General features: G+C 43.7%; 1 protein-coding gene across 1 annotated transcript in view; it reads right to left on the bottom strand.

The window, feature by feature from the left end:
* LOC146855720 (uncharacterized) overlaps positions 1-27,552 on the bottom strand; it is a 350,281-nt gene that overhangs the window by 231,466 nt on the left and 91,263 nt on the right. The window contains exon 2 of the mRNA XM_085653625.1: positions 29-184. Within this exon, the coding sequence (XP_085509751.1) occupies positions 29-184 (156 nt within the window). The remainder of the gene's footprint in view (positions 1-28; positions 185-27,552) is intronic.

Genomic DNA, 27,552 nt, shown 5'->3' with positions numbered 1-27,552 from the left:
GAAGAAGGTCTCAACAATATGTCCTGACCTGGAACTATCCTGGGCGTCAGCAGGCTGTGTTGGTGAGATCCGGAATGACTATCCCCCAGGTCCACTGGATGGTTGATGATACAATGTCGGTCACAAAGAGATCCCCTGCGGTGATGAGGGACATCCATCCTAACTTCAAATTCTTTTGGGAAATCTGTAGACACACAATTTAACACATTTTCACCAATCTTTTAGAGAGTTTACAGGTCACAGTGCGAGCGTAAACACCAACAATTAGACCTAATCTGTTATGTCGACACATTTTTTAATTACTTCATGAGTAGGATTGGAAGTTTATTTTCTTCCTCAACAACAACCCTTCACTTTCTTGGGAGTATTGTCCCTACTCATAATCCCCATACATGTTACTGTTAAAAGAACCAGCCTATGAGTCAACAGTCACTGAGTTCAAGAAAAATACCCCATACTTTAACAGATGTATATGATACACAAATGTGTAACAAAGTAAAAAATGTGAGAAAACGAGGTAGCACCTCACGTGCGCTCCACCAAAGGGGGCTTGCTGGTTAAATATCACCAGTTATGCCCACGTTTATCATAGGTTGCTACCTCGTGAAAAACTAAAATTGGTGTCCAGAAAACCAGTGAAACAGGTGAACATGTGTAAAAATCGCACAATTCCACCACATGTAATTAAAACTGAGATAAGCCCCATAGTCACCAACAAACCACTTTATTCTAAACTCGTGGGGTTATCCAAAATAAAAACATACTGTATGTTTGTAGACCAAGTCAAGTTGGGCCGAAATGTTACATTGCCTTTCAATCGTAGTGGCAATTTCTTCAGGGCACGAGGACTTCGTCCACCTTATCTGGACCCTTATTGTACACACCCAGTGACTGTTTAAACAAAAAGGTTAGTTAAAAGCACATCCAGCCAGTACAGAATTTGGATTATGATTAACCCATTCAAACTGTGTAACTTTATCACCAGGCATATATATTCTTTGTATTTACCCGGTAGTAGCCAGGGCCCCGCGTACCAGCTAACCACCTCGTCACACAGGAGCTATAAGACCTTAATAGCCCTGTTTCTTAAAAAGACACTTATGTTGCCCTTATTCTGCAAGGAAAAACGTATTTTAGCGACTTCATGCGGGACCATCTCCTCAACATGTATTGACTAAAGGTAAATTCAAATGATCACAACCCGTTAGGATCACTTAATGACCCCATTCAAGTTTGTACGCCACCATTACATCATACCCACATACTAATGTCAAAATTTAACCAGACAACTATAGTGGCCTTATTTACCCGCAAAATGAGAAACCGCTTTCACCTTATATCCAAACAGCACGACATGTAACTTTCAGATTGTACTGCGCCCAGTAAAACCGGCTTCAATTTCCATCATTTATATCTCCCAGGATCACAAACTACCTTAGGAATACACGCGCTCTTTTCTTTCCAAATCCAATAGGGGCATTCACTGTTTCACCATAGCCTCTTGTTTTAAACTGCAACGATCTTACCGCGTCTTATCACACAGGCGAGCATCACGCCCAAACGCGGTCTCCTCATTTAAAAACCGGCAAGACAGCCCCGGGGAAACACCGTATTTCCAGATCACATGATCGGCATTTCACTGCAGGCGCCATCTTGGGAGTGGTACTTCAAGCCATAACTGATAATTTGGAAAAGATCTTAAATGCATATTCTACATCATCCATCCTCTCATAAGGCGATTATTAAGCATTCTCACATTCAACCCGGATTGTTTATGATCGTTCCGTTTAAAAGGTCTAATTGTTCGGTGTGTGACCTTACGGTGAGGACAAATCAAGTAGAGCTTTCTGATGGGAGAGACTCGCACCTGACAAATCACGTTCACTGGATTACCATTTGTAAGCTTTATCAGTTGACTTGTGTATGCAGTCTTCATTATATAGGACTGACATCCAGAAAAGTCAAGATTCACATCCAAGATAATCTTAGTACGATCAGAGCAGGGAAAATTACAACTAGGCTGGTAAACCATTTCAAAAATGAAAAGCACGATGCTAGGTCTTTGACATGGACAGTGTTGGAGAAAGTGGTGGGCGACACATCAAATATAGACAAGTTACTATCCAGAAGAGAAGCCCGCTGGAAACTTTCCAAAAAAGTGGCTCAAGTGGGGTTAAATAATTGTATAGAGTGGAACAGAGTCAGTAATTGACCCAATATATCAGGGCTCTGATATAGATGGAGTAGTTCTGCTTTACTACTTTGTTCAGCAATTGATGTCTCTGAGAAAATCATACCAATAACTCTCCTTAAATATATAGTCTGACAGTCGCCTTTCTTTTGAAACATAGTATTCTTAATAGAAGTGGCACAGTTTGTCATCATAATTTCATGACTAGGAAGTGTTCCGCTTTATATCTAGAGCTGTGGAACATAGCCTTAAACATTCTAGCTGGATGGTGTTGTATACCACTCAGGCTCTGTGAAATTATATTTTTTTTTTAAACGGGAACGATCATAAACAATCTATGTGAAAATGCTTAATAATCGTCTTATAAGACGATGGATGATGCAGAATATGCATTTAAGATATTTTCCAAATTAATCGGGTATGGCTTAAAGTACCACTCCAAGATGGCGCCTGCAGTGAAATGCCGATCACGTGATCTGGAAATACAGCGTTTCCCGGGGCTGTCTTGCCGGTTTTTAAATGAGGAGACCGCGTTTGGGCGCGATGCTGGAATGAGACAAGGCTCCCTGTGTGATAAGACGTGGTAAGATCGTTACAGTTTAAAAAAAAGGGGCTATGGTGAAACCGTGAATGCCCATATTGGATATGGAAAGAAAAAAGAACGCATGTGTTCCTAAGGTCGTTAGTGATGCTGGGAGATATAAATGATGGAAACTGAAGCCGGTTTTACCGGGTGCAGAGTAAAATCTGAAAGTTACATGTCGTGCTGTTTGGATAAAAGGTGAAAGCGTTCTCATTTTGCGGGTAAATAAGGCTACTATGGTTGTCTAGTTAAATTTTGACATTAGTACGCGGGCATGATGTAAAGGTGGCATACAAACTTGAATGGGGTCATTAAGTGATCCTAACGGATTGTGATCATTTGAATTAACCTTTAGTCAATACATGTTGAGGAGATGGTCCCACATGAAGTTGCTAAAGGAATATGCTACTTACCAGTATGCATCTGTTCTTGGCATGTAGAGCTGCAGAGCCACACACTTCAGATGGCGATCTACTATCCTGTGTTGGGCTTGGATGCTTGCAGGTTGTTGTCGTCTTTGGAATAAGTCTTTGGTCACGAGATAGGTGACTCCTCCCTTGGACTACAGTGCGCATGGGCATCCACTCCATCCTCAAATTGTTTTTCGCCATGATGGGAAATGATGGAGTTTGTAAAAAGGGAGAGATGTCCATGTGTAGTGTCTAAGTAAGACGATGCTGGAACAGATACAGGTCCCGGGGAGGTGGGTGGGCGTGTGTGGCTCTGCAGCTCTACATGCCAAGAACAGATGCATACTGGTAAGTAGCATATTCTGTTCGAAGCATATGAGCTGCAGATCACACACTTAGGATAGACTATATAGCAGTGTCTTCCCTAGCGGTGGTCACCTGTATCTGTTGCAGCAGTTTGGAATAAGGTTTAAGGACAGCCTGACCTACAGAAGCTTGTGGTCAACGCAGTAGTGTTTAGTGAAGGTGTGTGTTGTAGACCATGTGGCTGCCTTACAAATATCTTCTAAGGGAATGTTTACTAAGAATGCCATGGAAGCCCCTATTTTGCGTGTGGAATGCGCTCTAGGGGGAACGGATAGTGTGCGTTTAGCCTTGTGGTAGCATATTTGGATACATTTAACTATCCACCTGGCTATCCCGGATTTGGAAATGGGGTTTCCTTTATGTGGTGGAGAGAAAGCAACAAACAATTGTTTGGTTTTGCGGAATGATTTGGTTCTGTCAATGTAGTAAAGCAGGGCTCTTAACATCTAAGGTATGAAGAGCTCTTTCAGCTACCGAGTCCGGATTTGGGAAGAACACTGGTAGCTCAACTGATTGGTTAAGATGGAACAGAGATATGACTTTTGGCAGGAATTTCGGATTTGTTCTAAGAACCACTTTGTTGCGGTGTAATTGTAGGAATGGTTCTTGTATGGTTAAAGCCTGGATTTCACTTACCCTTCTAAGGAATGTGATAGCAATAAAGAAAGCCACTTTCCATGTGAGGAACTGCAGTTCGCATTTATGCATAGGTTCAAATGGGGTCCCATGAGCCTTGTAAGAACAACGTTTAGATTCCACATTGGAGAGGGTGGTAATCTCGGCGGAATAATTCTTTTAAAGCCTTCATGAAGGCTTTAATCGCAGGTACTCTAAATAGTGACAAGTGTTGTCGATTTTGTAAGTATTCTGCTAATGCTGCTAGGTGGAGACGTATGGATGAGTACGCTAAATTGCATCTTTGCAAGTGTAGTAAGTAGCAAATGATGTTCTGGATGGATGCATCCAGTGGGCGTATATCATTGTTAGTGCAGTAAATGGCAAATCTTTTCCATTTTGCAGCGTAGCAGGCTCTAGTGGTAGGTCGTCTGGCCTCTTTTATAATATTCATGCAGTCTGGTGGTAGGTTGAGGTAACCGAACTCTAGGACTTCAGGAGCCAGATCGCTAGATTCAGTTGTCCTGGATCTGTGTGTCTGATTTCTCCATGGTTCTGGGTTAATAAGGACGGGGAGAGGCGCAGTTTTTGGTGTGGAACTAGAGAGAGTTCCAGCAGTGTTGTGAAGCAGGGCTGGCATGCCCATGTGGGAGCTACTAGGATCAGTTTGAGAGACTGTTGCCGGAGCTTGCGTACCACGAATGGAATGAGTGGGAGAGGCGGAAAAGCGTACGCAAATCTGCCTGACCAGTTCATCCATATCGCATTGCCCTTCGACTGTGGGTGGGGAAACCTGGCGGCAAAGGTTGGGCATTTTGGGTTTGTGTGTGGCGAACAGATCTAGGTCTGGTTGGTCCCATTGTTGGAAAATGGGGAGTAGGACTCGTGGATGTAATTCCCATTCGTAGATCTGTTGAGTGACGACTTAACAGGTCGGCAATCTGATTGTGAACCCCTGGAAGGTGTTCTGCAAGTAGGTATATGTTGTGGGGAACGGCCCATCTCCAAATGTTCTGTGCGAGCTGGGACAGCTGCAGAGAATGTGTGCCTCCTTGTTTTTGTATATAATACATGGCTGTCATGTTGTCCGTACGGATGAGGACAGTTTTGTTCTGGAGATGTATTTGGAATGATTTTAGTGCTAGGAATATTGCCAGTAGTTCCAGGTAATTGAAATGGAGCACTTTCTGTTGAGTGGTCTTTTTGCCCTGAGTGGTGTCCCCTAGGAGATGGGCTCCCCATCCAGTGAGTGATGCGTCCGTTGTTAGCACCATTTGTGGAAAAGGCTCGAGGAACTGCCGCCCTTTGGACAGGTTTATTGTGTTCCACCATTTTAGAGAGCAATGTGAGTGGCTGTCCACCAACACCAGATCTGTTAGTTGTCCATGAGCCTGATTCCACTGACGTGCTAGACACTCTTGCAAGGGACGCATTTGTAGTCTTGCATAAGGCACAATGAAGATGCAGGACGCCATCATGCCTATGAGTTGCATGAACACTCTTGCTGGAAGAGAGTGTTGGGTTTCAAATTTTGCTATCAGAGCTTGTATATTGGCTATCCTGGCTGGGCTGGGCTATGCTAGGGCTTTGGAGGTATTTATGGTGGCTCCCAGATACTGATGTATGTGGGAGGGTTAGAGACGAGATTTGGGATAGTTTATTGTGAATCCCAAGCTGTGTAAGAGATGAATAGTTTGGTGAGTGTGTAGAACGCATTTGTTGAATGAGTTGGCTTTTATTAGCCAGTCGTCTAGATACGGGAAGACATGAATTTGTTGTCTTCTGAGATGCGCTGCTACAACTGCTAGACATTTGGTGAATACTCTGGGCGCAGTTGTCACCCCAAATGGAAGGACTGTAAACTGATAGTGTTGTCCGTCCACCATAAACCTTAGGTACTTCCTGTGAACAGGATGTATGGGAATGTGAAAATAAGCGTCCTTGAGACCTAGTGTGGCAAGGAAAATCGCCTTGTTGCAGTAGTGGGAGCACTTGTTGAAGAGTGATCATATGGAAATTATCTGAGTTTATATACAGATTTAGGGGTCTGAGGTCGAGTATTGGTCTTAGTGTCCCGACCTTCTTGGGGATTAGGAAGTACAGCGAGTATACCCCTGTACCCTGATGTTGTAAGGGAACTGGTTCTATTGCGTGTTTTTGAAGCAATGAGAGAACCTCTTGTTTGAGGAGCGCAAGATGGTCTGGTGACATGGAACGCTGCTTGGGTGGTATGTGTGGGGGGGGGTAGCTGTAAGTTCCAGGCAGTAACCATACTGGATAATTGGTCTTACCCACTTGTCTGTTGTGATGAAGTTCCAGACAGGTAGGAACTGTTTGAGTCTGCCCCCGACTGGAGTGGAATGGTCTGAGGGGAGTGGAGGAAAGTCACTGTTTAGTGGCGGGGGAGGTACAAGTGTTGGTATTGCCTCGACCTCGTCCCTTGGTGTTGTTTCCTCTATAGCCCCCTCTAAAATATCCTCGGCTGGGGGATGTTTGTTGAGAGGTTTTGAAGGTAGAGGAGGTGTCTGCTCCCATATTCTTGGAGGCTCCTTTGTAGAAGGAGCGCCGAAAGGAGCCGCATGGTTGTGGAGACTGCAATGCTCCCATGGACTTAGCAGTCTCGGTGTCTTTTTTCATTTTTTCGAGTGCAGTGTCTACTGCTGGCCCAAATAACTGTTCTTGGTTAAATGGTTGGCTGAGTATGGTACTTTGTACTTCTGGCTTAAAGGCTGAAATGCATAGCCAGGCATGGCATCTGAGGAGTACACTTGTGTTTATTGCTCTGGTGGCGGTGTCTGCGGTGTCAAGTGTGCATTTAATTGACGCATAAGGTAATTTGCCTGGGTCTTGTATTGGTCTGGGAGGCGTTGTAGCAGATTCTCCAACTGATCGTAGTGAGCTCTATCATAGCGTGCTAGTAGGGCTTGGGTGTTGGCAATACGCCAATGATTAGCAGCTTGTGCTGCTACTCCTTTACCCGAGGCTTCTAATAGTTTAGATTCTTTGTCAGGGGGTGGGGTATCTCCAGTGGTTTTGGAGTTGGCGAGTTTCCTTGCGTTGGAAACGACCAAATAATCTAGAGGGAGCGGTCCTTTGATGTAACCAGGATCTTCTGGGGCAGGTCTATATTTTTTCTCAATTCTTGGGTTAAGCACCCAGGCACGGACGGGGTCTTTAAATACTTCTGTGGCGTGTTTTGTGACACCTTTAATCATAGGTAGAATTTGTACTGTTTTCTGAGACTGTTCAAACGTGTGTAAGAGGAAATCATCCTCGGGTGCATCGGAGTGCATGGTGACGCCATGGTAAAGTGCTGCCCTGTTTACGAGTTGTCCAAACCCCAGGTGGTCATCTGGAGGCGATGGTTTGGAGGGATATGGTGTAGGGTCAGGCATATCGGGTAGAGGGTATGCCCAATCATCCAATGGTGCGGTATCTGGATCCGTGAATGGATCATTAGGATCACCCCCTCCCCCTAGGACATCATAATCATCCTGTGGAGGTGGTGTATGTGATGGAGATGGTAGAGGTAAGGGTGGTGTAGGCAGAGGGGGTAGGGTAGAAGGTCAAAAGGGAGAGGAAGGAGGAATAGGTGATGTTGCAGAGTCCTTCTTTCTTATAAGAACTGGGGCAGGTGTTGTGTCCAGTTTCCGTTTCTTATATGGCACTGCAGGGACATGTCCAGTCTTTGGATTAATATAGATCCTTTTTTGTGTTGGATCTGGATGGAAAAGTTCCTGTTCTTCCGGAACAGATTTTGGCACCGATTTTTTCGGTTCCGATCGAGGTTTTGGTTGATCGGTCGAGTCTTTGGCTTTAGGAGGTGTATTATAGTCCTTAGCCGGTGGTTTTGGTGCCGATTAAGGTTTCGGTGCCTAAGTTAAGTCTTTCGACTTGGGAAGTTTCGGTGCCGGTTTATCTATGGGCCTCGATGTTTTCGGTGCCGAGGGTGTCGGATCCGATTTCGGTGCCGAAGGTGCCGGGGGTACCATTACATGCGGCTTGCTCGGGCCCGAGCCACCGGAAGGCTTATGTTTCTTTGGAGCCGAGCCCGGAGGCGGGGCTTCTGAAGGGTGTTTTCGGTCTCGACTGAGGCCAGCTGGCGAAGTCTTGACCAATGCCTTTGGTTTTGGAGGGGTTGGGGCATGGGCAGTGGTACTCCTGCGTTGCCCAGGAATAATGGGGTCGTCCGAGTCGTCTGCTTCTGAGATAATTTGAAGTTCCTCGGATCCTTCTTCCGGGACATCGGGACCCTAAAAGATGTTTTCTGGTTCCGGGGCTGGTTTGTGTGCCATGATATGGCGTCGAGCTCTTCGATCCGGAATAGTCTTTTTGGATCGAAATGCTGCGCAGGCTGGACAATTGGCTTCGTCGTGTTCCGGTGATAGGCACAGGTTGCAGACTTTGTGATGGTCACTGTGTGGAAATTTTGCTCCACACTGGGGGCATTTTTTTAAACTGCGTCCTTTCCATGAGCCGTAGGCCTCACGGCGTGGATAGGCCCAATCGCCCACGTCGACGTCCGGAATCGAGCCGATGAATTTGATGTCGAGTGAAGGTGCTTCGATGTAGTTGTTAGAAGTTTTTTCGCTTCGAAAAGCTTGTATTTGAGATTTTCAACCGGAGTGGAAAAATTACATCCGAACCCAATGGCGGAAAAAAAACAATCCGAGGATGGAGTGGAAGCCCATGCACACTGTAGTCCAAGGGAGGAGTCACCTATCTCGTGACCAAAGACTTCTTCCGAAGACAACAACAACCTGCAAGCATCCGAGCCCAACACCAGATGGCGATCTACTATCCTAAGTGTGTGATCTGCAGCTCATATGCCTCGAACATATGTTTTTCCTTGCAGAATAAGGACAACATAAGTGTCTTTTTTAAAAAAAGGGCTATTAAGGTCTTATAGCTCCTGTGTGACGAGGTGGTTAGCTGGTACGAGGGGCCTTGGCTACTACCATGGTAAATACAAAGAATATATATATACAGTTTGAATGCATTAATCATAATTAGAATTCTGTACTGGCTGGATGTGCTTTTAACAAACTGCTTTTTGTTTTAACAGTCACTGGGTGTTTACAATAAGGGTCCAGATAAGGTGGACGAAGTCCTCGTGCCCTGAAGAAATTGCCACTACGATTGACAGGCAAAGAAACATGTCGGCCCAACTTTACTTGGTCTGCAAACATGCAGTATGTTTTTATTTTGAATAAGCCCATGAGTTTAGAATAAAGTGGTTTGTTGGTGACTGGGGTTTCTCAATTTTAATTACACAGGGTTGAATTGTGTGATTTTTACACATACGTTCACCTATTTCACTGGTTTTCTGGATACCAATTTTTGTTTTTCACGAGGTAGCAACCTATGATGATAAACGTGGGCATAACTGGTGATATTTAACCAGCAAGCCCCCTTTGGTGGAGCGCACGTGAGGTGCTACCTCGTTTTCAAATTTTTTACTTTGTTACACATTTGTGTGTCATATACACCTGTTAAAGTATGGGGTATTTTTCTTGAACTCAGTGAATGTTGACTCATAGGCTGGTTCTTTTAGCAGTAAAATGTATGGCGATTAGGAGTAGGGACAATACTCCCAAGAAAGTGAAGGGTTGTTTGTGAAGAAAAAATATATATTTCCAATCCTACTCATGAAGTAATTAAAATATTTATTGCCTTAACAGATTAGGTCTAATTGTTGGTGTTTATGATTGTGAGTGGGGGCGACCTCATCTGTTCTTTGCCCCTGTAACTCCTTAGTGTATGGAACACATTGCGAACGTGACAGCAATTATGTACAAGACCTCAATAGCAGGCCAACCCCCTCCCACCTCCCAATTAAGACAGATTCTGGAAGAAAAGTGGCACCTGCCCAAGTGAGCTGGAAGCCACCAAGTCTGCTGCTTTTCACAACCCCTTGGAGATATTGCTCACCACCACATAAGGGTGTCTGGTGGATGAACAGCAGGAGCACATCTAATTCACAGAGCAAAAAAGTACCATTCAAAGTGCCATTAGCACAATAGGTGCAAGAGTTGTCATGGAAGTAAACTATAACAAGATCAAATCAGGGGGTGTGACTTGGGCGGCCATGATGGCGGATGTGCTCTGGGAGTTTCTGCACGATACAGCTGAGGGACCACCCTCCCAGGCGCAGGTGTGCCCCCAACAGTTAGTTGTGGGGCTCGACCGGCTCTCTGATCATAATAAGAGGTCCTCAGAGAGCTCAAAAGGCAGCGGCTTGAAGGACGACTGCTATTTGGGCTACAACGCAGGATAGCCGCAGATTCCCAAGTTGGCGGACAGGAGGTGAAAGTCCTAGTACGCCCAGCATTTATTGGCCGCACAGACAACGGAGAACCCCCCACCCCGAGATCATTGTGGGGCCTGATGTGGCCTGTGGAAGTTAGTCCTACATCGCACCCACGCTCCCAGGGTCAGACTGGGAATGCAAACCAGCCCTGGCAATTAAGTCCGTCTGGCCGGGGGGTGGGGTTGGTTGAGGGGGGGGGGGGTGGGGGGGGGGGGGGGATGGCAAGGGGAGGACGCGGGTGGCAAACACTGCTGCTGCTTTTGGTACATGGTGCAGATATTGCAGCTCTGCTGCAAAACCGGCCCAAACCAAAAACAGCCCCACCAGTCCAACCGTTCAGCCGCACCGGGGAAACACCCTGTGTCCTCTACGGCCAGTCCGGCCCTGCACGCTTCTCACCACCAGACGGTATGCAGAAACAAGGAGAATGAGCGGCGACAGGGGCCCACAAGCCTAAGCAAAAATGGACAAATACACAGCACAGGGGGGGGGGGGTCAGGGCAGGGGGGAGGTGGGTTGAGGGGGCCAATAGGGGTGAGCACGAAGCCGTGGTCCCATCACCTGGAGACAACACATCTGTTACTCTGCAGGCCATTCAGGACTCAAAAGAAGCGGTGCCAGAACGATTGCGTAGGAGGTGAGTTCATGCAGACTTGGAAGCCTCCACGGAATCTGAGGGGAGCAAAAGGATAAACCTAGGGTCGAATGGTCAGCGGACTGGGCCTGAACAGCTGAGAGGTAATAACTCTTCAGGACCAGACAACCCTTTGTCGTATGTCAGCACCACTATATCCTTGCTCAAACGTTTGCCAGACCTGGTCCCTTGGGGGTGCGAGTGCCCGTTTAGTCCATCTGAGTACACCGACCCCAAGTTAATGGATATGATTTTCTGTTTGGTTTTCTTTGTATGCTCGATAAGAATTGTTGCTCAACACCTCTGGGCGTAGAGAATGGCCTTCATGGACTTATACAACTTGACGCACACCTACTCCCACCTGGTTCTTTTAACAGCCTCTTCACTTGGGGAGGGAAGCCACCACACAACGAGATGCAGTTCGCTTTACCACACTCACCTCCATGGAGACACTATTGATTATTTATAACATAGAATGTTAATGGGCTATTTGACCGGATTAAGAGGGGAAGCACACTACAATTTGCTCAAAGGTACTGCCAGACAGTCCTGATGTTTCAAGAAACTCACCTGCAGGGGCACAGCTGCCCGTTTCTTACCAGTAGAGGGTATGACCTGGTGTTACATGCGGGTTACGTCAGAGGATCACGGGGTGGTTATCCTGTTGCACAGAACCCTGCCACTGTTGGTGACTAAGGTCACAAGAGATGCCCAAGGTCGATGTGATACTCGAGAGCTCCATCGAGGGTACCCCTTACAGCTTGGCTAGCGTGTACGTCCCACCAGCCATACATCCGTCCAGGCTGCTGACCCTCAGAGTCATTAGGTGCCTTGCCCCTTTGGGTGACAATAGCAAGGGGTGACTTCAAGGATGTCTTGGACAAGCGAGACTGGTACAAGCCTACAGGTGGCCCTCCGAGACACAGGAGGGGTAGGCAGATTGGGTGGCGGGGCTGGGGCTCAGCTACTCTTGGCACATCTGGAACCCAGACAGATGCAAATACACTCATGCATCAGCAGCACACTGCTTGTGGTCGAGTATAGATTTGCTACTCCCAGATTCGACCTCCTACGTACTACATGGTAGCAGATCATTTCCCCCTCCCCGCCCCCTCAGAATCTCAGACCATGGCCTGGTGGCAATTTACTTTAAGGCACCGGACACTGGGGAACACCCAGTGTGGCGACTTAATGCCTGGCTTACTAATGAACAGTTTCCTGAGTTTTTACTGACAAAGTATTCCTTGACATTAATAAAGGTACAGTGGACTCGCCTGGGACACTGTGGGGGGCGTGCCAAGTCCACAATGAGGGGGGATGCCTGCTCCCTAGCCAGGGGGAAAGACAGTGAACAAATGACCCAAATTAATTATCTAGAGGCCTCCATCCTGGCGCGGGAGAGGGAGGACCAGAGCACCCGTACGGATCTGATGCAGCGTCAATTGACGATTGACAGGATGTTCCTGCTACAACTATGCCTGGAGGAAGCCCGTAAATGGTGGATGGCCTCCATTCGGTGGATGTATGAATGGTCGGGGGGGGGGGGGGGGGAGGGGTACCGGGTGACAAATCAAGTAAACTTTTGCATTGACTGGCCACTAGAGAAACAGAGTCTAGAGTGGCACCTCGCATATTGTATAGGGCCAGGTGAGTAGTGGGGAACTACAGGGGTATCGCAGTAGCATTAGCTCAGTACTACGAAGAGCTCTACGTAGAATGGGCATGCCCAGAACGCGAGTGCCACCCCATTAGTCGCAGACCTCCCAATGTCTCGACTGACTGCAGCGAGCGCGGCACTGGACCACGCATTCAAACTTTAAGTGTGTGAAGCCCCATCGGATCTCAATTCCGGGAAAGCGCTGAGCCCAGGTGGGTTCCTGGCAGAATACTACTGGCGACTCAGACCAGAGGTTCTTCCCTATCATCTTGGACTTATTTACTGAGTTAATTTAGAAAGGTCATTTTCCTTGGGACATAGATCTGGCAACTATGGTTATCCTGCCCAAGCCAGGGTGGTCACTGAACCATTGTGTCTCATATGGCCCATTTCGCCAATTAATACAACAGAGGTCAAATTCCATGCTAAACTTCTTACTAATCGCCTCCTGCAAATGACACCCCAGCTAAGCCACCCGGACCAATGCAGGTTTATTTCTCACTGGAGTACAAGGCACTGTATCCGGAGGATGTACTTGGCCAACAGCCCGTGTAAAGTTTCTAGGGGGGTCAGCAGATATTCGGTTAACAAATTTCAGAAAGCATTCGACTTGGTGCATTGGGCCTACCTCGATGAAAAGCTCACCAGAATGGGGCTGAGGGCCAAATTTCAGGCGTATGTACGGGTTCTCAACGCATCTATGTTTGCCCAAGTACCCATAAACTGGGTCTTGTCTCCTAAATTCCCAATTTGGCGAGGTACTAAACAGGGTTGTCCCCTGTCCCCCTTCTGTTCGCATTGACCATTGAACTTCTGGCGGTTTGGGTCCAATGCAACGCACAAGTGTGGTGTTTTTACTGGGGCATAGTGAAAGAAGATCAGATAGCTTTATATGCAGATAATGTCCTGTTCCTCTCCGGCTCAGCCGAGAGAGGGCCCCGCTTACTTCACATCCTTATGACCTTAGGAGCAGCTTCTGGCATGAGAGTCAATTGGGACAAGTCCCTTCTGGTCCCAATACAGGGGACCACAGAGAGGAGACCTGGTACCCGGAGAGTTCCATACGCAGTCTTAGCTTTGTGTATCTACAGGCTCATATCTCCTCTGGAGCCAAATCTCACCCGGAGCCTCAACCTGTGCCCCCTAGTGTGGAAGGCCAAAAAAGATTTGGCTTGGTGGGACAAAGTACCTCAAACTCTTATGGGTAGAATAGCCCTTTATAAAATGATTCTCCACCCGTTGTTCCTGTATTCCCTGCAGAACTACCCCACACATTCTACAGTCCTGGTTCAAGGCACCGGCGGCTATGGGGTGAGGGTTTATATGCATACACAAACCCCTAAAGGTATCCCTTGGCACATGCGTTCTTCCAGAGCCATATGAGAGAGGGCTCTGTCTGGCCGGAATGCATCTCTATTATTGGGCCGCCTGGCTTCTGGCCATCAACGACTGGATGCACAGGGGATGGGGGACCCAGCTTATCAGTGAGAACTAGCCCTACTAGATTTAAACAACATAACAGGCATCCTCTATGGGGTACCCATGCCAACTACCCTTCTGGAAATGACCCAGGTGGTGTTCGAGGTATGGAGAGCAGCACTGCAATGGATCGGATGTGATCACAAATTCTCACTTGAGACTCCCCTGTGGGAGGGCAGGTGGCAAACTGGAGGGCTTTCAGGGCTGGGACTACATTGGGTTTGTACAGTTTAAGTTTCGACACCAAGCGTACATTACGCCCCTCTGTTTGTGGAAGGACCGAGTGCGCACATCCTTAGCTTGCGCCAGTCGCCAGGACCCCAGGGGAGATTTCTAGCACGTGGTGCGGTCCTGTGCCGTCATTCACAGATACTGGGAGACCATCACATCCATGCTAACTCATCTGGTTGGAACACATATTGAGATACACCCCCAAGATGGCATTTCTGGGTATCCTGGACGACCTGGTGGGTCCCCGAGAGGACAGGACTTTGGTGGGATTAGGCACATTAGTAGCAAAGAGATAACCAAGTAATGGAATTCCCCTTGGTGACTTGGACGAATGGCATGGACCGGTGTGCAAAGATGGAAGAAACCGTTTATGCTGCAAGGGGATGTCCTTATAAATACGAGAAAGTATGGAATAAATGGTGGACTTACCATGGTCTACAAAGCGGAGGCTGGAAGGGACTTGTAACCTTATTCCTACCCTGATCCTGGCACAACCCGGGGAAGTGGTTGGAAGAGCGGGGTGGATCAAGTGTGTATTGTCTTCTTAAATGACCAACTAGTTGTCTTGTTTATAACGAGAAATAAAATGTTACTATAAAAAAAGGTCAAGTCAACACAACAGAAACTCAACTAGGGTGGGGGAGGGTCAAGGGAGCAGAGAGAAGTGTTTAAGTAAAAAGTGATTTCATTTTCCCACTTGATGTTCTGAAGTGAACTCAATTTCCTTTGAAAACCAGCAACGTACATTTTACCAAGATCTGCAACATCAGTTCACGTACCTTCAGTACTGCATGGTTTACAACGATATATTGGTCCACAAGATCTGAGAAATTGATCATATGCAATTACTCCATCTCATTTATCAGTATTAGGCCTGGGCAGAATTTAAATTACTTGGTGTACTTCGAGGAATTTCAGGAATTTTGTGTTAGGCTTGTTACATGAAATTCTGGAAATAATTCCCTTACACCACAATAGCTGATTAAGCCACGGTTCACTGCACAATTATAGCAGGGCAACAACATGAACAACCAGAACACTAGGGATGTTCACAGGAACTGCGTTTTTTGCACAAAATGAGTCCTTGCTTTGAAATAAAAAAAAATTATGCAAGGACGAATTTTGCTCTAAAAGATAACCCTAAATGGGGGTACTGCATTTTTCACACACTTCTATCTGCCGCTCATTTAATGATAGGGGTAACTTGTGAGATTTGAGAAATCTCATTCTATTCTGTTGGCCAACCTAAGAAATAGCATTTCTGTTGAGGGGAATCTAACTGTCCCAGGTGACATAAATGGTATAGATTGTAGTCCAAGATTAATACATTATTGTGCTTACATTCGTTTATTGGTTTTAAGTAAGATAATACATGAAAACTCAGTGGCCAGAGTATGTAAAACTAAGTAAGCAGATAAGAAATTAACAGTTTTCGGGTTTTTCATGGAAACAACTTTCCCCACTCTCCTCCCCACACCCTACCAACACAACAAAATGCTAAGATTACAGGCACTCATTTCTGTACCTCACAAGAACATGGAAGTAAATTGTCATATGATTTGGGAAGAAGAGAGAAGCGCCTACGACAGGTAGCCCTTCTGATGTTAGTCAAATACTTGAAGGGGCCTGTGAAGCAAAGATGTGCTACTTTAGAAAAGTAACTTACCAGTGGTTCTACTTCATTGTGAATTTGCTTTTGGTCAGAAGTAAATTGTTAGCAATGCCATTCATAGAAATTGTCATAATCGTTTAATCTAGAAGGCAATGGTTAAGGGTTCTCCCTCCAGAATAGGGCTATACATTGCCTTCTCGCCCTCAAAATGATTAGGAGTAACACCCAGAACTAAGTAATTATTACCCCCAGGATGGGGAGTGACAGTTCAAACGGAATAGAAAAAGCACAAGACCCCCTTAATAAGAGATGGAACCTCTATCCAAAAGTCTGGATGACTGAACGGGTGCACCATAGGTTAAGAAGGAATCGCCTATCCCAGCCAGACCACAAGCAATCATTCGGGGCAGATGAGAATACCACTGATGCACAAGTTTGTATGCAGATTCCCTTTGAGTGATGCTTCTGTAGACCTTAGAAATGTCAGTCCAGAGCTCTGCCCATAATTAGTTTGCAATCAGCCCCTTTTGAAGTCATCACACCTCTGCCGGTAAGGTCACTTCCCCACAGGTTCACAGAGTTGGAATGCTCAATAAAGAATGGAAACTAGGCCCATGAAACCTGCATGAGTTCTAACAAGTTTTTCAAACTGGATTAGATTGGATCTTCAAAGCGGACCTCAAATCTCTTCTATTCCAAAGACACTTTTAGAACTAATTCCTTCATTCTCAGACCCCGCCAGTAAGTTCGTTAGTCATTGTAAATTTGTCATATGTATTTATTTTTTGTACATTCCTTGCTTGCTGTGTTTGATATTGTGTTCCTCTTGCCTGCTGTGTTTGATTCTGTGTCCTGCTATTTTTGTACGTTCTATTTTGTAACATTTCTCTCATGTAACGTAACTGATTCTATTGTACAGCGCTCTGACACCTTTAGGTAAAGTCCGAGCTTTATAAAAATGCATAAATAAATTAGAGGTATGGTAGCCACTTTTGCATTAGGAGGATGGAGAGCCCAGTGCCGGAGTTGGCAATATTGGAGCCCATATGTTTAAAAATATACCAAAGTCTATTTTGCTCTGTGTGAAGGACTTCATCCAGTCCAAGTGGGAAAAGTCCACCAGCGTTCTATACTTTTCCCTCTCCCAGGGAGAGAGGTTCTCACCTCTCATGGCTGCAGCAAATGCCGGATTGCAGTGGATGGGCGTGTTTGGAGATGGGAATGAAGTTATATTCTCCACCTCCCCTGAGCAATATGGTCCCACACCGCCAGATCGGTCTTCACAGTGGGTGCCAGGTATGTATTATGTGGGTGCTACACCCTCTGCAGCCAGGTTAGATCCCATAGAAAATGCCCAACCGCCACTCAGAGCATCAAAAGCTATTTCTTCACGCTCTTCTTAACTGTCCACTTACATGATGCAAATAAGTCAGTCAGTCAGTCCTATCCTTCCTCCAAATGCCATTAGGACCCTCTTCGAGACACAATGTCTCCCTTTCTTCCATTTAAATTCCATTTAACTGCTCTGCAGTGTGTTTTTTCAGGGGGATGCTCAATGGGAGCAACTGAAAGAAGCATGCGGAGTACATTTATACGCCCTAGCCATGACATGTGGAGTCAGGCCCTAGTAGACTTAAAATGTAATCCTGAGTGAATTTGTAAAATATATATTCAATTCAATTCAAAAACCTTTATTTAGATTGTTTAAAATCATAAAAGTACATAAATGAAACAATTCATAGTAATATATTCAATCAGTACGATACCCATGATAGAAATAAAGGTGACTAACTATTTTATCAACAAATAAAACCCCCCATTGAATTTATAGCAATCGATCAATCTGTATTGTTACATATCAGTTTCCTACGGATTAGCCACATTGCAAGTAGAAACCTGGAAACTGTTACCACGACAAGTGGATTTAGATCACTTCGCAAGACCCTGAAAAAGTCAAGGTAGCTCCTAATGCCCAGATTCAAGCAAAGCTGAATAATCCATTTCTTCCGAATTCTAGCGTATGCTGGGCAAAAAAGCATAACATGAATCATAGTTTCCTGTTCAGATGAGCACCCCGGACAATTGTGCTCAAGGACACCCACCCATTTATCAGTAAATGAATATAAAGGAAGGGTCCCATATCTGAACTGTAGGAATAGCTTCTTTGCTAGGGTGGGCTGGATAACGTCGAGGTCAGATACAAAGGCGTAATTACACTTAACGTCCAAGAACTGATCAGTCAGGCTAGAAGGCCTAACTAGACGGTAAGCTTTAATGAGAAAGTAGCCTTTGAGTGTTAGGGCAAGACTTTTTTTGGAAATGCCTAAACAATTCTCTGGATTAGTCCAGAGATGGGCAAGGCCAATGTTGGATAGTGACTGCCTAACATACTGGAGCCAGGGAATCTTATCGGCCCCAAGTAAACCCAAGATTACCTTCAATTCGTCTCTGTAACATGCCAACTCTGGTGTGCTCCAAAGCCTTTTCCAATACATCACCGGACGTATGGCAATGACCTCAGAAATAGGACGGATATTAAGATCCAACCGCAATGGCATGCGCGGAGTATTGATTGGGAGTGATAATAGTTTCCGCAAAAAATTATTTTCAGTAATAGTCAGATCATTTGTGCTACTAGAACCCCATAGCTCAGCCCCGTACAGTGTAGACGATCTAGATTGGACACAGTAAATTTCTAGAGGGGCACTTATAATTTTTAAACAGCAGTTCTTATGAACTTTAAGGATGCCCCCCACCGCCTGGTTGAGTTTTAAATTGGCTTTAGAAATTTGTGGGGACCAACCCATCTTGTCATTTAGGGTCAAGCCTAAATACTCAAAGATAGAAACCCGATCCAAAGCGACTCCTCCCATTTTAGGATGTGGGTAATTAGAGGATTTTACATTGAAGGCCAAATACTTTGTTTTGCCAATATTGACCACCAAGTTCCTTTGTTTGCAAAAGCTTGTGAACTGGTCCAACACCCTCTGCATGCCCATCGGGGATTTGGACAGCAGCAGGGTGTCGTCAGCGAACATAAGGGCAGGGAAATTTCTGGAGGCCAGTTTCGGTGCATCAATGTCAATAGCATCTAAAAGATCGGCAATAAGGCCATTGAGGAAGAGGGAAAACAAGGTTGGGGCAAGTACACAGCCTTGTCGAACTCCCTTAGCAACAGTCCTGAAACAATCCTGAAACAACAGCGTCCTTTCTCCTTCTTAAAGAAGCATGACCAGGAACGGACCACCACAACAGCAGGTAATTTCAAGTGCTTTATTCCAAAACATCAGCTGGCATGACTCGTTTCGACCGGGAAACCCGGTCTTGATCACATGACATGCTCTGACCACCCACGTGAATAAATACTGTCATATTGGATGATAGCTCCTCCCAATAATTATGAACACGAACAACAGACTTTAAATGTTTTTTGTGTATACATCCTTTACGTAGCCTCTGTTCACAAAATTGTTTTTTTCAAAATGATGTTTTTCTCCTCTTTTCATTTAATATTAGTTTATGAAAAAATAGGTTTAAGGATCAAATCTATAATAACATTCATAACTGCGGATTAATGTATAAATATACATGAACATGAGTAATATTGGGCCAGTGCCCTAAAATTAATTTCTAAATAGTAAATCCACTGTAAAAGTCAAATTGATTTCATCCTATGTTATTATATCAAAAAGTAGGCCTACAAACTTATGACAGTATTTGTTTTCTAGTGATATTCAAAAGAAATGTGTATGTACAATATAATGTTCAAATCGGTCAAAAACAACCATTCTATCAATAATTCCAATATTGATTCACCATATTTGAGACATATTAAACTTAAGAGGCACATTGCATAGGACCTTAATTGTTCGTTATTTCAATACTTATTGATATAAAGTGCTAAGCTGATATGTTGAAAAGTCAAGCACACTTCCTGTCTTGTGTAGGAACATTGTGTGCTGAACTTGTGACCTGTGAGCTCACTGCAGTGTTCCATGACCTGTTTCTATGGTAACAGGCAGAAGGCAGATTGGGGGAAGGGTTGAAATGTATTTCAGTTGGAAAGGGTTGAAATGTTTAACCAATAGAAATGTGTGTTTGCTTTTGAGTTTATGTGCGAAGGATTGTGATTTGATGTTTACATGTATATGTGTGGAAAATGAAAGGGAAACTTTTTCATTCTTTGCTTTTGCTGAGAGGTGCACAGTGCAGATATTCTGTAAAAGAAAATATGGTGAGCGATTGATATACTTCTAAACCTACAAAAGAACTTGAGATGAGTTATTTAATTGTGAGGGGATGTATGTTGACTATTTTGATTTTAATCAGACTAATGTATTTTTCCTGCTAAAGTGTAGGGAGTATGTTTTTTCTCTACAATGTGTGTGCATGTAGAAACCCTTCTGTGATAAGCATTTGTGTTTTTCATGTGTTTGTAAACAGATAACTGTGCAGTTTTTATATTTTGGTAGAATTAGAAACCAGTCATTGTTTATGAATTTGTGAAATGAGTTATGTTATGTTTCTATACTAAAATGTAGTACTACTTCTAGATGAAGAAATGTGTTATGGTATAGTGCAAGGGATAGTGTTGTTTGTCTAGAATCACACAGTGAGTCTGTGTGCATTTTGGAACCACGGTGAGAGAAGCATTTGGTAACATCGTGTATTTGCTGACAGATAACTTTTTTAACTTGTCATGTTGTGAAGTTTTAGTAGCATTAGAAGACAGTTATGGCTTATGATTTGATTAAATGAGTCAGGCTTTGACAGAAAAGTGCAGTCCTGAAATATGTAGATTGTGTGCAGTTCCCTTACCAGTTGCACTGTAGTGAATGAGTGTTGGTAAACTCCTAGGGATAGTGGTGCATCTCTAGAATCACAGTGTGAGTTAGTGTGTATTTGGGATCAGTGAGAGAGAAGCATTTGGTGATATCATGTATTTACTAAAACTTCACAACATGACAGGTTTTAAAAAAGTTATCTGTAAGCAGCATTAGAATCCAGTCTTTGGTTATGCGTTGATTAAATGAGTCATGCTTTGACACTGATGTGGTGTACTTAAATATGTAGATTGTGTTCAGTACCATTAACTCTTCTAGACTAGTGAATGAGTTTTGGTAAACTCCTAGGATAGTGTTGATTGTCTAAAATCACACTGTGAGTGTGTGCATTTGGGTAAGGATTGTGAGAGAAGCATTTGGTAATATCGTGTATTTGCTGACAGATAACTGTTTTAAAACCGGTCATGTTGTCAAGTTTTAGTAGCATTAGAAGCCAGTCTTTGCTTATGCGCTGATTAAATTAGTCTGGCATTGACATTAAAGTGTAGTCGTGAAATATGTAGATTGTGTGCAGTTCCTTTACCACTTCCACTGTAGTGAATGAGTTTTGGTAAACTCCTAGGGATAGTGTTGTTTGTCTAGAATCACACTGAGTCTGTGTGCACTTGGGAACCACTGAGAGAGAAGTGTTTGGTAACATCGTGTATTTGCTGACAGATAAGTGCTGTAAAACATGTCATGTTGTCAAGTTTTAGTAGCATTAGAAGACAGTTATGGCTTATGCTTTCATTATATGAGTCAGGCACTGACAGTAAATTGCAGTTGTGAAATATGTAGATTGTGTGCAGTTCCCTTACCACTTGCACTGTAGTGAATGAGTTTTGGTAAACTCATAGGGATAGTGGTGCTTGTCTAGAATCACAGTGAGTCTGTGTGCATTTTGGTAAGGATTGTGAGAGAAGCATTTGGTAATATCGTGTATTTGCTGACATATACCGGTTTTAAAACCGGTCATGTTGTGAGGTTTTAGTAGCATTAGAAGCCAGTCTTTGCTTATGCTTTGATTATATGAGTCAGGCTTTGACATAAAAGTGCAGTCCTGAAATAGGAAGATTGTGTGCAGTTCGCTTACCACTTCCACAGTAGTGAATGATTTTGGTAAACTACTAGGTATAGTGGTTGTTGTCTCCGTATGAAGGGTCCTTAGGTGTTTCATCATACTTGCTGTGCCGCACGAGTATTTTTTGTTAGGATCCCCTCGTAACAGAACTCTTTGGCAAATCTTGCGAATGAAGAAGGTGGCATTGGTCTTTGTTTGCCCCTTGGAAAAAGTTAAAAATTTCTTCACCACTGAAGAAAAACGTCGTGGGCGTGGTGCCTTCTGCAAACAAATTTCCTCAGATTCGGTAAATATTTTAAAGCGCCAACATTTACAGTTTTTGTAAGTTAAACTTATAAAATGTTGTTATCTGTATACATTTTATATATCTGTGATTTGTTTCTTGTGGTATTTTGTTGAGAATACCATGTTGTTTTTTTAACAATCTTTTTGATTTTCCAGGTCTGTCGACGACATCCGTGGTTCCCACAGGAGTGTGCCGCTTTGTTGTTTTGTATTATTGTTGTTACATTTTGTTTATTAGTTTATTGTTTATATTTATGTTAATAAAAAAATTTTTTTTAAAGTTAATAATGTTTTTGGTTGTTCTCTTAACTGCTGTGTGACTCTTTCTTGTTCTTATTACTGTTATTTGATGGAGTCCACCATGGTGTTAAATTTTGGGGCACTTATCACTGGAATACTAGTGATATCTGCAGTTTGCACCAACTTCTGAATAGTGTGTTAGATTTATCTCAACTTTACTTCCGTTAAAGTGCTGATAATGAAATGGAGAGTAGCCGTTCCCGTGCAAAAAGACACAAGGTGCACCTTTCCGATTTATTCTAAATACTAAAATCCTGTATTGAATTGCACTGAGGTATTGGCTGCACTTACAGTGTACACACAAAATCTATTAAGAAATCTCATTGTATTTATATTGATTGGGAATAGTGCATCAGGTGGTGGATCTTGACGAGATACACTGCTCAGTTCGTATATTGTTGTGCACACGAAAAAAATCACATCACAACTTTCACACCAATTGCAACACGAAACAAATTCCGGTAATAAGACACGTTAGCACCAGGGATTTTACACCTGCTTTCTGCTGGTGTTAAGCAGGACAACTACCTGCACCATGAAAGGGAACACAGCCAAGAGCCACACCAGAACACCCACAGGTGCCATAGAGTCAATGAGCATGATACAGGGATACCTATGAGGGCCAGAAGACTCATCTCAACTCCAGGACCGCCAATGCCCCCCAAACCCACATCTTAGTGTCTCCCTGTGGTCATTGTCTTAGCATGATAGGCACGAGCCCTGCAACATCACAGTGTGCGGTCACCTCAGCGTTGGCAGTGAGCCTGGATGTGTAGCTACGTACGCATCCTCCTGCATGCACAACTGGCGTGTGCTGGTCTGGGGTTCACAGGTCAGTGCTGGACTGTTCCCATGAGGCACAGGGTCAGACTGATTTGCATATGGCCATGTTTGAACTGGGGTGGCAGAGTGGGCTAAAGAACGGTGATGGATTAAACCCAGATCAGTTGACTGGGGGTGAGTGCTTGCAATGTTCAACACTCCGTCCATCATTTCCTTTGGTTTTTGCTTTGTTCGCCATAAGTTGGCAGGGTATGCTCAGACGTAAGCCCCTTGCTCACTTTGCCACTGGATTCAAGCAAGCCAGGCTGAAGACGGCTGAAATGCCAGAAACCGGTCCTAGGAAGCTTGTTTCCGGTCCAGGGAAGACATGGCTTGGCAGATCGGGCTGGACTGTTCCCATGAGGCACAGGGTCAGACTGATTTGCATATGGCCATGTCTGAACTGGGGTGGCAGAGTGGGCTAAAGAACGGTGATGGATTAAACCCAGATCAGTTGACTGGGGGGTGAGTGCTTGCAATGTTCAACACTCCGTCCATCATTTCCTTTGGTTTTTGCAGTGCAGGGGTGTGCCTATCCGGCAAGGGGAACGGGGTGTCTCGGACATGTCCTTGTACAGGAAGTGCCTTAAGTGTGTCTCTGTGTTCTGGTGTGGCCTGTTACAAGAGCCGCAGCAGTCTATGTTGTAAAGTGGCATGCACCCCCTCCAAACGGCACTGTGATGTTGTTGTTGGATTGTAGCAGGACATGCGCAAATAGGCATTACAATGGCGTGCTGTACGAGTGCACAAGATACAACAGCTCACCGTACAAAAGTGTGGGGGCTCATGGGAGGGAGGAGCAGCCGTTTGACAACATAACACACAGTGAACTCGACCATGTGCCACATGCTGGGCATCTCATCCATGATGACCACGGTCGCAGACATCCCACAACACCAACGACTGTCCTTTGTACACATCCTGTATGAATGCAGCGTGGTTTTCACTTCTATGCTCGTTCAGTGGTGTGATGTTGGCAGGTTGTGTGACTTGTGCTCCTTGTTGGTGTGTTTCATTTTGGCCATGGTTAGTCTATATGTGTGTTGTACTTAATTGTGCATGTGTGCCATTCTGCCCATCTTCCCCCCCCCTCCCTGCTTCTTCCTCTTCCTAGTGCTGTTGTGTCTATAATTTTGTTGCTGCACACATAAATACATGTAAAGAATAAATTAGAATAGTTCCTTGATTCTTTTAGGTTTCAAAACTGCTCTATTGGTTTCTTTTTAACTTTCCATATGAACAGTTTTTTTTTAAATATTCAACAACACATAGAAGTCAGAAGTGCAACGTATTCTATCAACACACTTTCTAGAACATTCTACAATACGTGCAGGTTAAAAGTTCATCAATTTTTTTTAAAACTTTGATATTTTTTTGGAACATTTTCTTCAACATTTAACGACACATGCAGGTTAAAAGTTGACGATTGTTTTAAGTTCGAACAGTGCCTTCCAAATGCAAGTAGCAGGTGTGGTTGAGCTGAGCAAATTTTATCCTATGAAATGTACTCCACGTTGAAACTGCTTTTTCTTAACCAACCACAAAGATGCTTTTCCACAAAACTAATGTGCACCCTACTTTTAAAAAATAATGCTTTTCATGATATCTTCAGAGATAAGTTATAGATAGGAATTAGCATTTAAAAAACCTTAGAAATTCACTGAAAAAACCATAGGTTTCATGCACGTTATAGTTAGGAATTGGCATTTAAAAAACCTTAGAAATTCACTGAAAAAACCATAGGTTTCATGCACGTTATAGTTAGGAATTGGCATTAAAAAACCTTAGAAATTCACTGAAAAAACCATAGGTTTCATGCACGTTATAGTTAGGAATTGGAATTTAAAAAACCTTAGAAATTCCCTGAAAAAACCATAGGTTTCAGGGGTGTTGTAGTTAGCTGGACATTTCCCTCGTACAAAACCCTAGAAATTCCCCTGTTATAGTTAGTTCAGCTAACTATAACTCGTGCCCCAGCAATGCACTGCTGACGACGTCACATATTACACTCATGACATGGTCAGTGACATCACTGAATTTCTAGGGTTTTGTATGAGGGAAATGTCCAGCTAACTATAATACCCCTGAAACCTATGGTTTTTTCAGTGAATATATATATTATGTATATATATATATACACATTTACATGTTGGCTGGTGGGAGGAGCAGGTCCTCAAACACACCTTTCAGGATGAGCACCGCAGCCATGTAGATCAATGGTGGCGGTACATCGATGTTCTTATTATTTGGAGAGGGGATGAGAAAAGTGCCAATGATTTTATTGACAAAATTAACAAACTCTAGCAATCTCAAATTCACTTCACAGTTAAGCAAACAACAAGTGGATTTCTTAGATGTTAAAATTTATGTCAAGAATGGCCATTTAGCCACCTCTCTCCATAGAAAGGTTACAGCTGGCAACACTATCTTAAACGCTAGCAGTGTGCATCCTCACCATACCATTAAGAGTATACCCCTTGGAGAGTTAACACGCCTCAAACGTATTTGCAGTACAGAAGAGGTCTTTGAAGTCTGCAAACAAGAGGATTTAGAAAGATTCAGGATTAGGGGTTACAATGAATCAATAATGAGTGAGGCTGTTTCCAAAGTAGATATCAAATCAAGGGAAACACTCCTTTCTACAAACGACCTGTTGGAACAAAATAACATCATTAACAATACTCCTAGACTCATTACTGCCTACAATAGACAGGAAAGAAAAATTAGATCTATCATCAAGCGCAATTGGCATATCATTAGGACAGATGGAGTTCTGGCTCCTATCCTACCGTCTCAACCCTCGATCACACATAGGAAGGGACCTTCCAAGACTACTCAGATTGTCAAGATTTTCCCGAACTTGCCACAGCTAAACAATGGTTACAACCGAAGCAGGGGTTCAGCAAATGTTCCACCTGTAGAGCTTGCAGGTTCAGAGTAAATACTGTCTCGTATTCTACTCCTTTCAGTCCTGATTTGGTTAAAATTCGGTGCAGTTTTAATTGCAAAACCGAATTTGCTGTATATGTTCTGACGTGCACCTGTGGTCTTAGGTATGTGGGTAGTACCAAGCTGCAGGTGCACGTCAGAATTGCAGCATTTGCGAATAACGATTCCACGTATCCTGTGGCTAGACATTTCAAAGTTATTCACAACAATGATCTGAGCTGTTTAAAATATTTTGTCGTGGCAGCTGTTCCCAAACCCCGTCGAGGAGGGAACAGAGAAAAGAGTTTGAGACAACTGGAATCTAAAATGATTTTAGAATTAGACCGTAAAACCCCCAATGGCCTCAATAATACAGATGAGATGTACCATTTTCTTTGGATTATATTGGAGGACAAGTTTTCCCATCACATGTAAGGTTTGTGGAAGCTTTCCAGAGTGACTACTGTTTTAAAAATGCCTGTAGTTTTGTTAGGTTTTTGGCCCTGGTTTTAACTTTGTTGAATAAGGGTTTTTAACCTTCTTTTACTCAGATGTTTTTAACCGCAAACACATTTTTACATAATTTGTAGCCCCAGAACTTTATGGGGATCCATTATGGATCAATTAATTTGCACTTATACTCGGGTATGATACACTGCGAGGTTTGCACATTTCAACTATGGAATTATTTTTAGTTATATACAGCATTCAAGCCGATATTGGATGACAAAGGGTCTTATATGACTACTTAGAAGAGAACAATAATTTTTATGTTCACATTAATTGCAATATTTGCACATGGTCTCAATATGTAAGCCTATGTAGGAACAGGATGTTAATAAAGTTACATATGCAGCACATGATGCATGCTTGCATAACGTCGAAAATACATCTTTTCAAAAGAATATTGCAAGCATTTAATGTGATTTTTGCATGATTGATTTGCACATATTTTATTCTATTTATATGAATATTTATATGCTTTTAGAACATTCAATATGTATACTATTATTTAATTATTGGTTCTAAACAGATACTGCAATAAGTCAATATCGCATTACTTGAGACAGACAGACAGAACCGGGTTTCCATAGGATATCTGAAAATTCTATTTTGAATAACTTTGGCGCCGGTTGACGGATCCTCGCAAAATTTTCAAACAAACCTAATGGGGCGCTCCGCTCAGCTCCTACCCTGGAAGTCTCAGGGTGATTCGTCAAGCGGG

The sequence above is a fragment of the Triturus cristatus genome, chromosome 4_1 (genome assembly GCF_964204655.1).
Source record: "Triturus cristatus chromosome 4_1, aTriCri1.1, whole genome shotgun sequence".
NCBI classification, from domain to species: Eukaryota; Metazoa; Chordata; class Amphibia; order Caudata; family Salamandridae; genus Triturus; species Triturus cristatus.
Note: the sequence above shows the minus strand (reverse complement) of the source record. Positions and strands in the feature narration are given on the sequence as shown.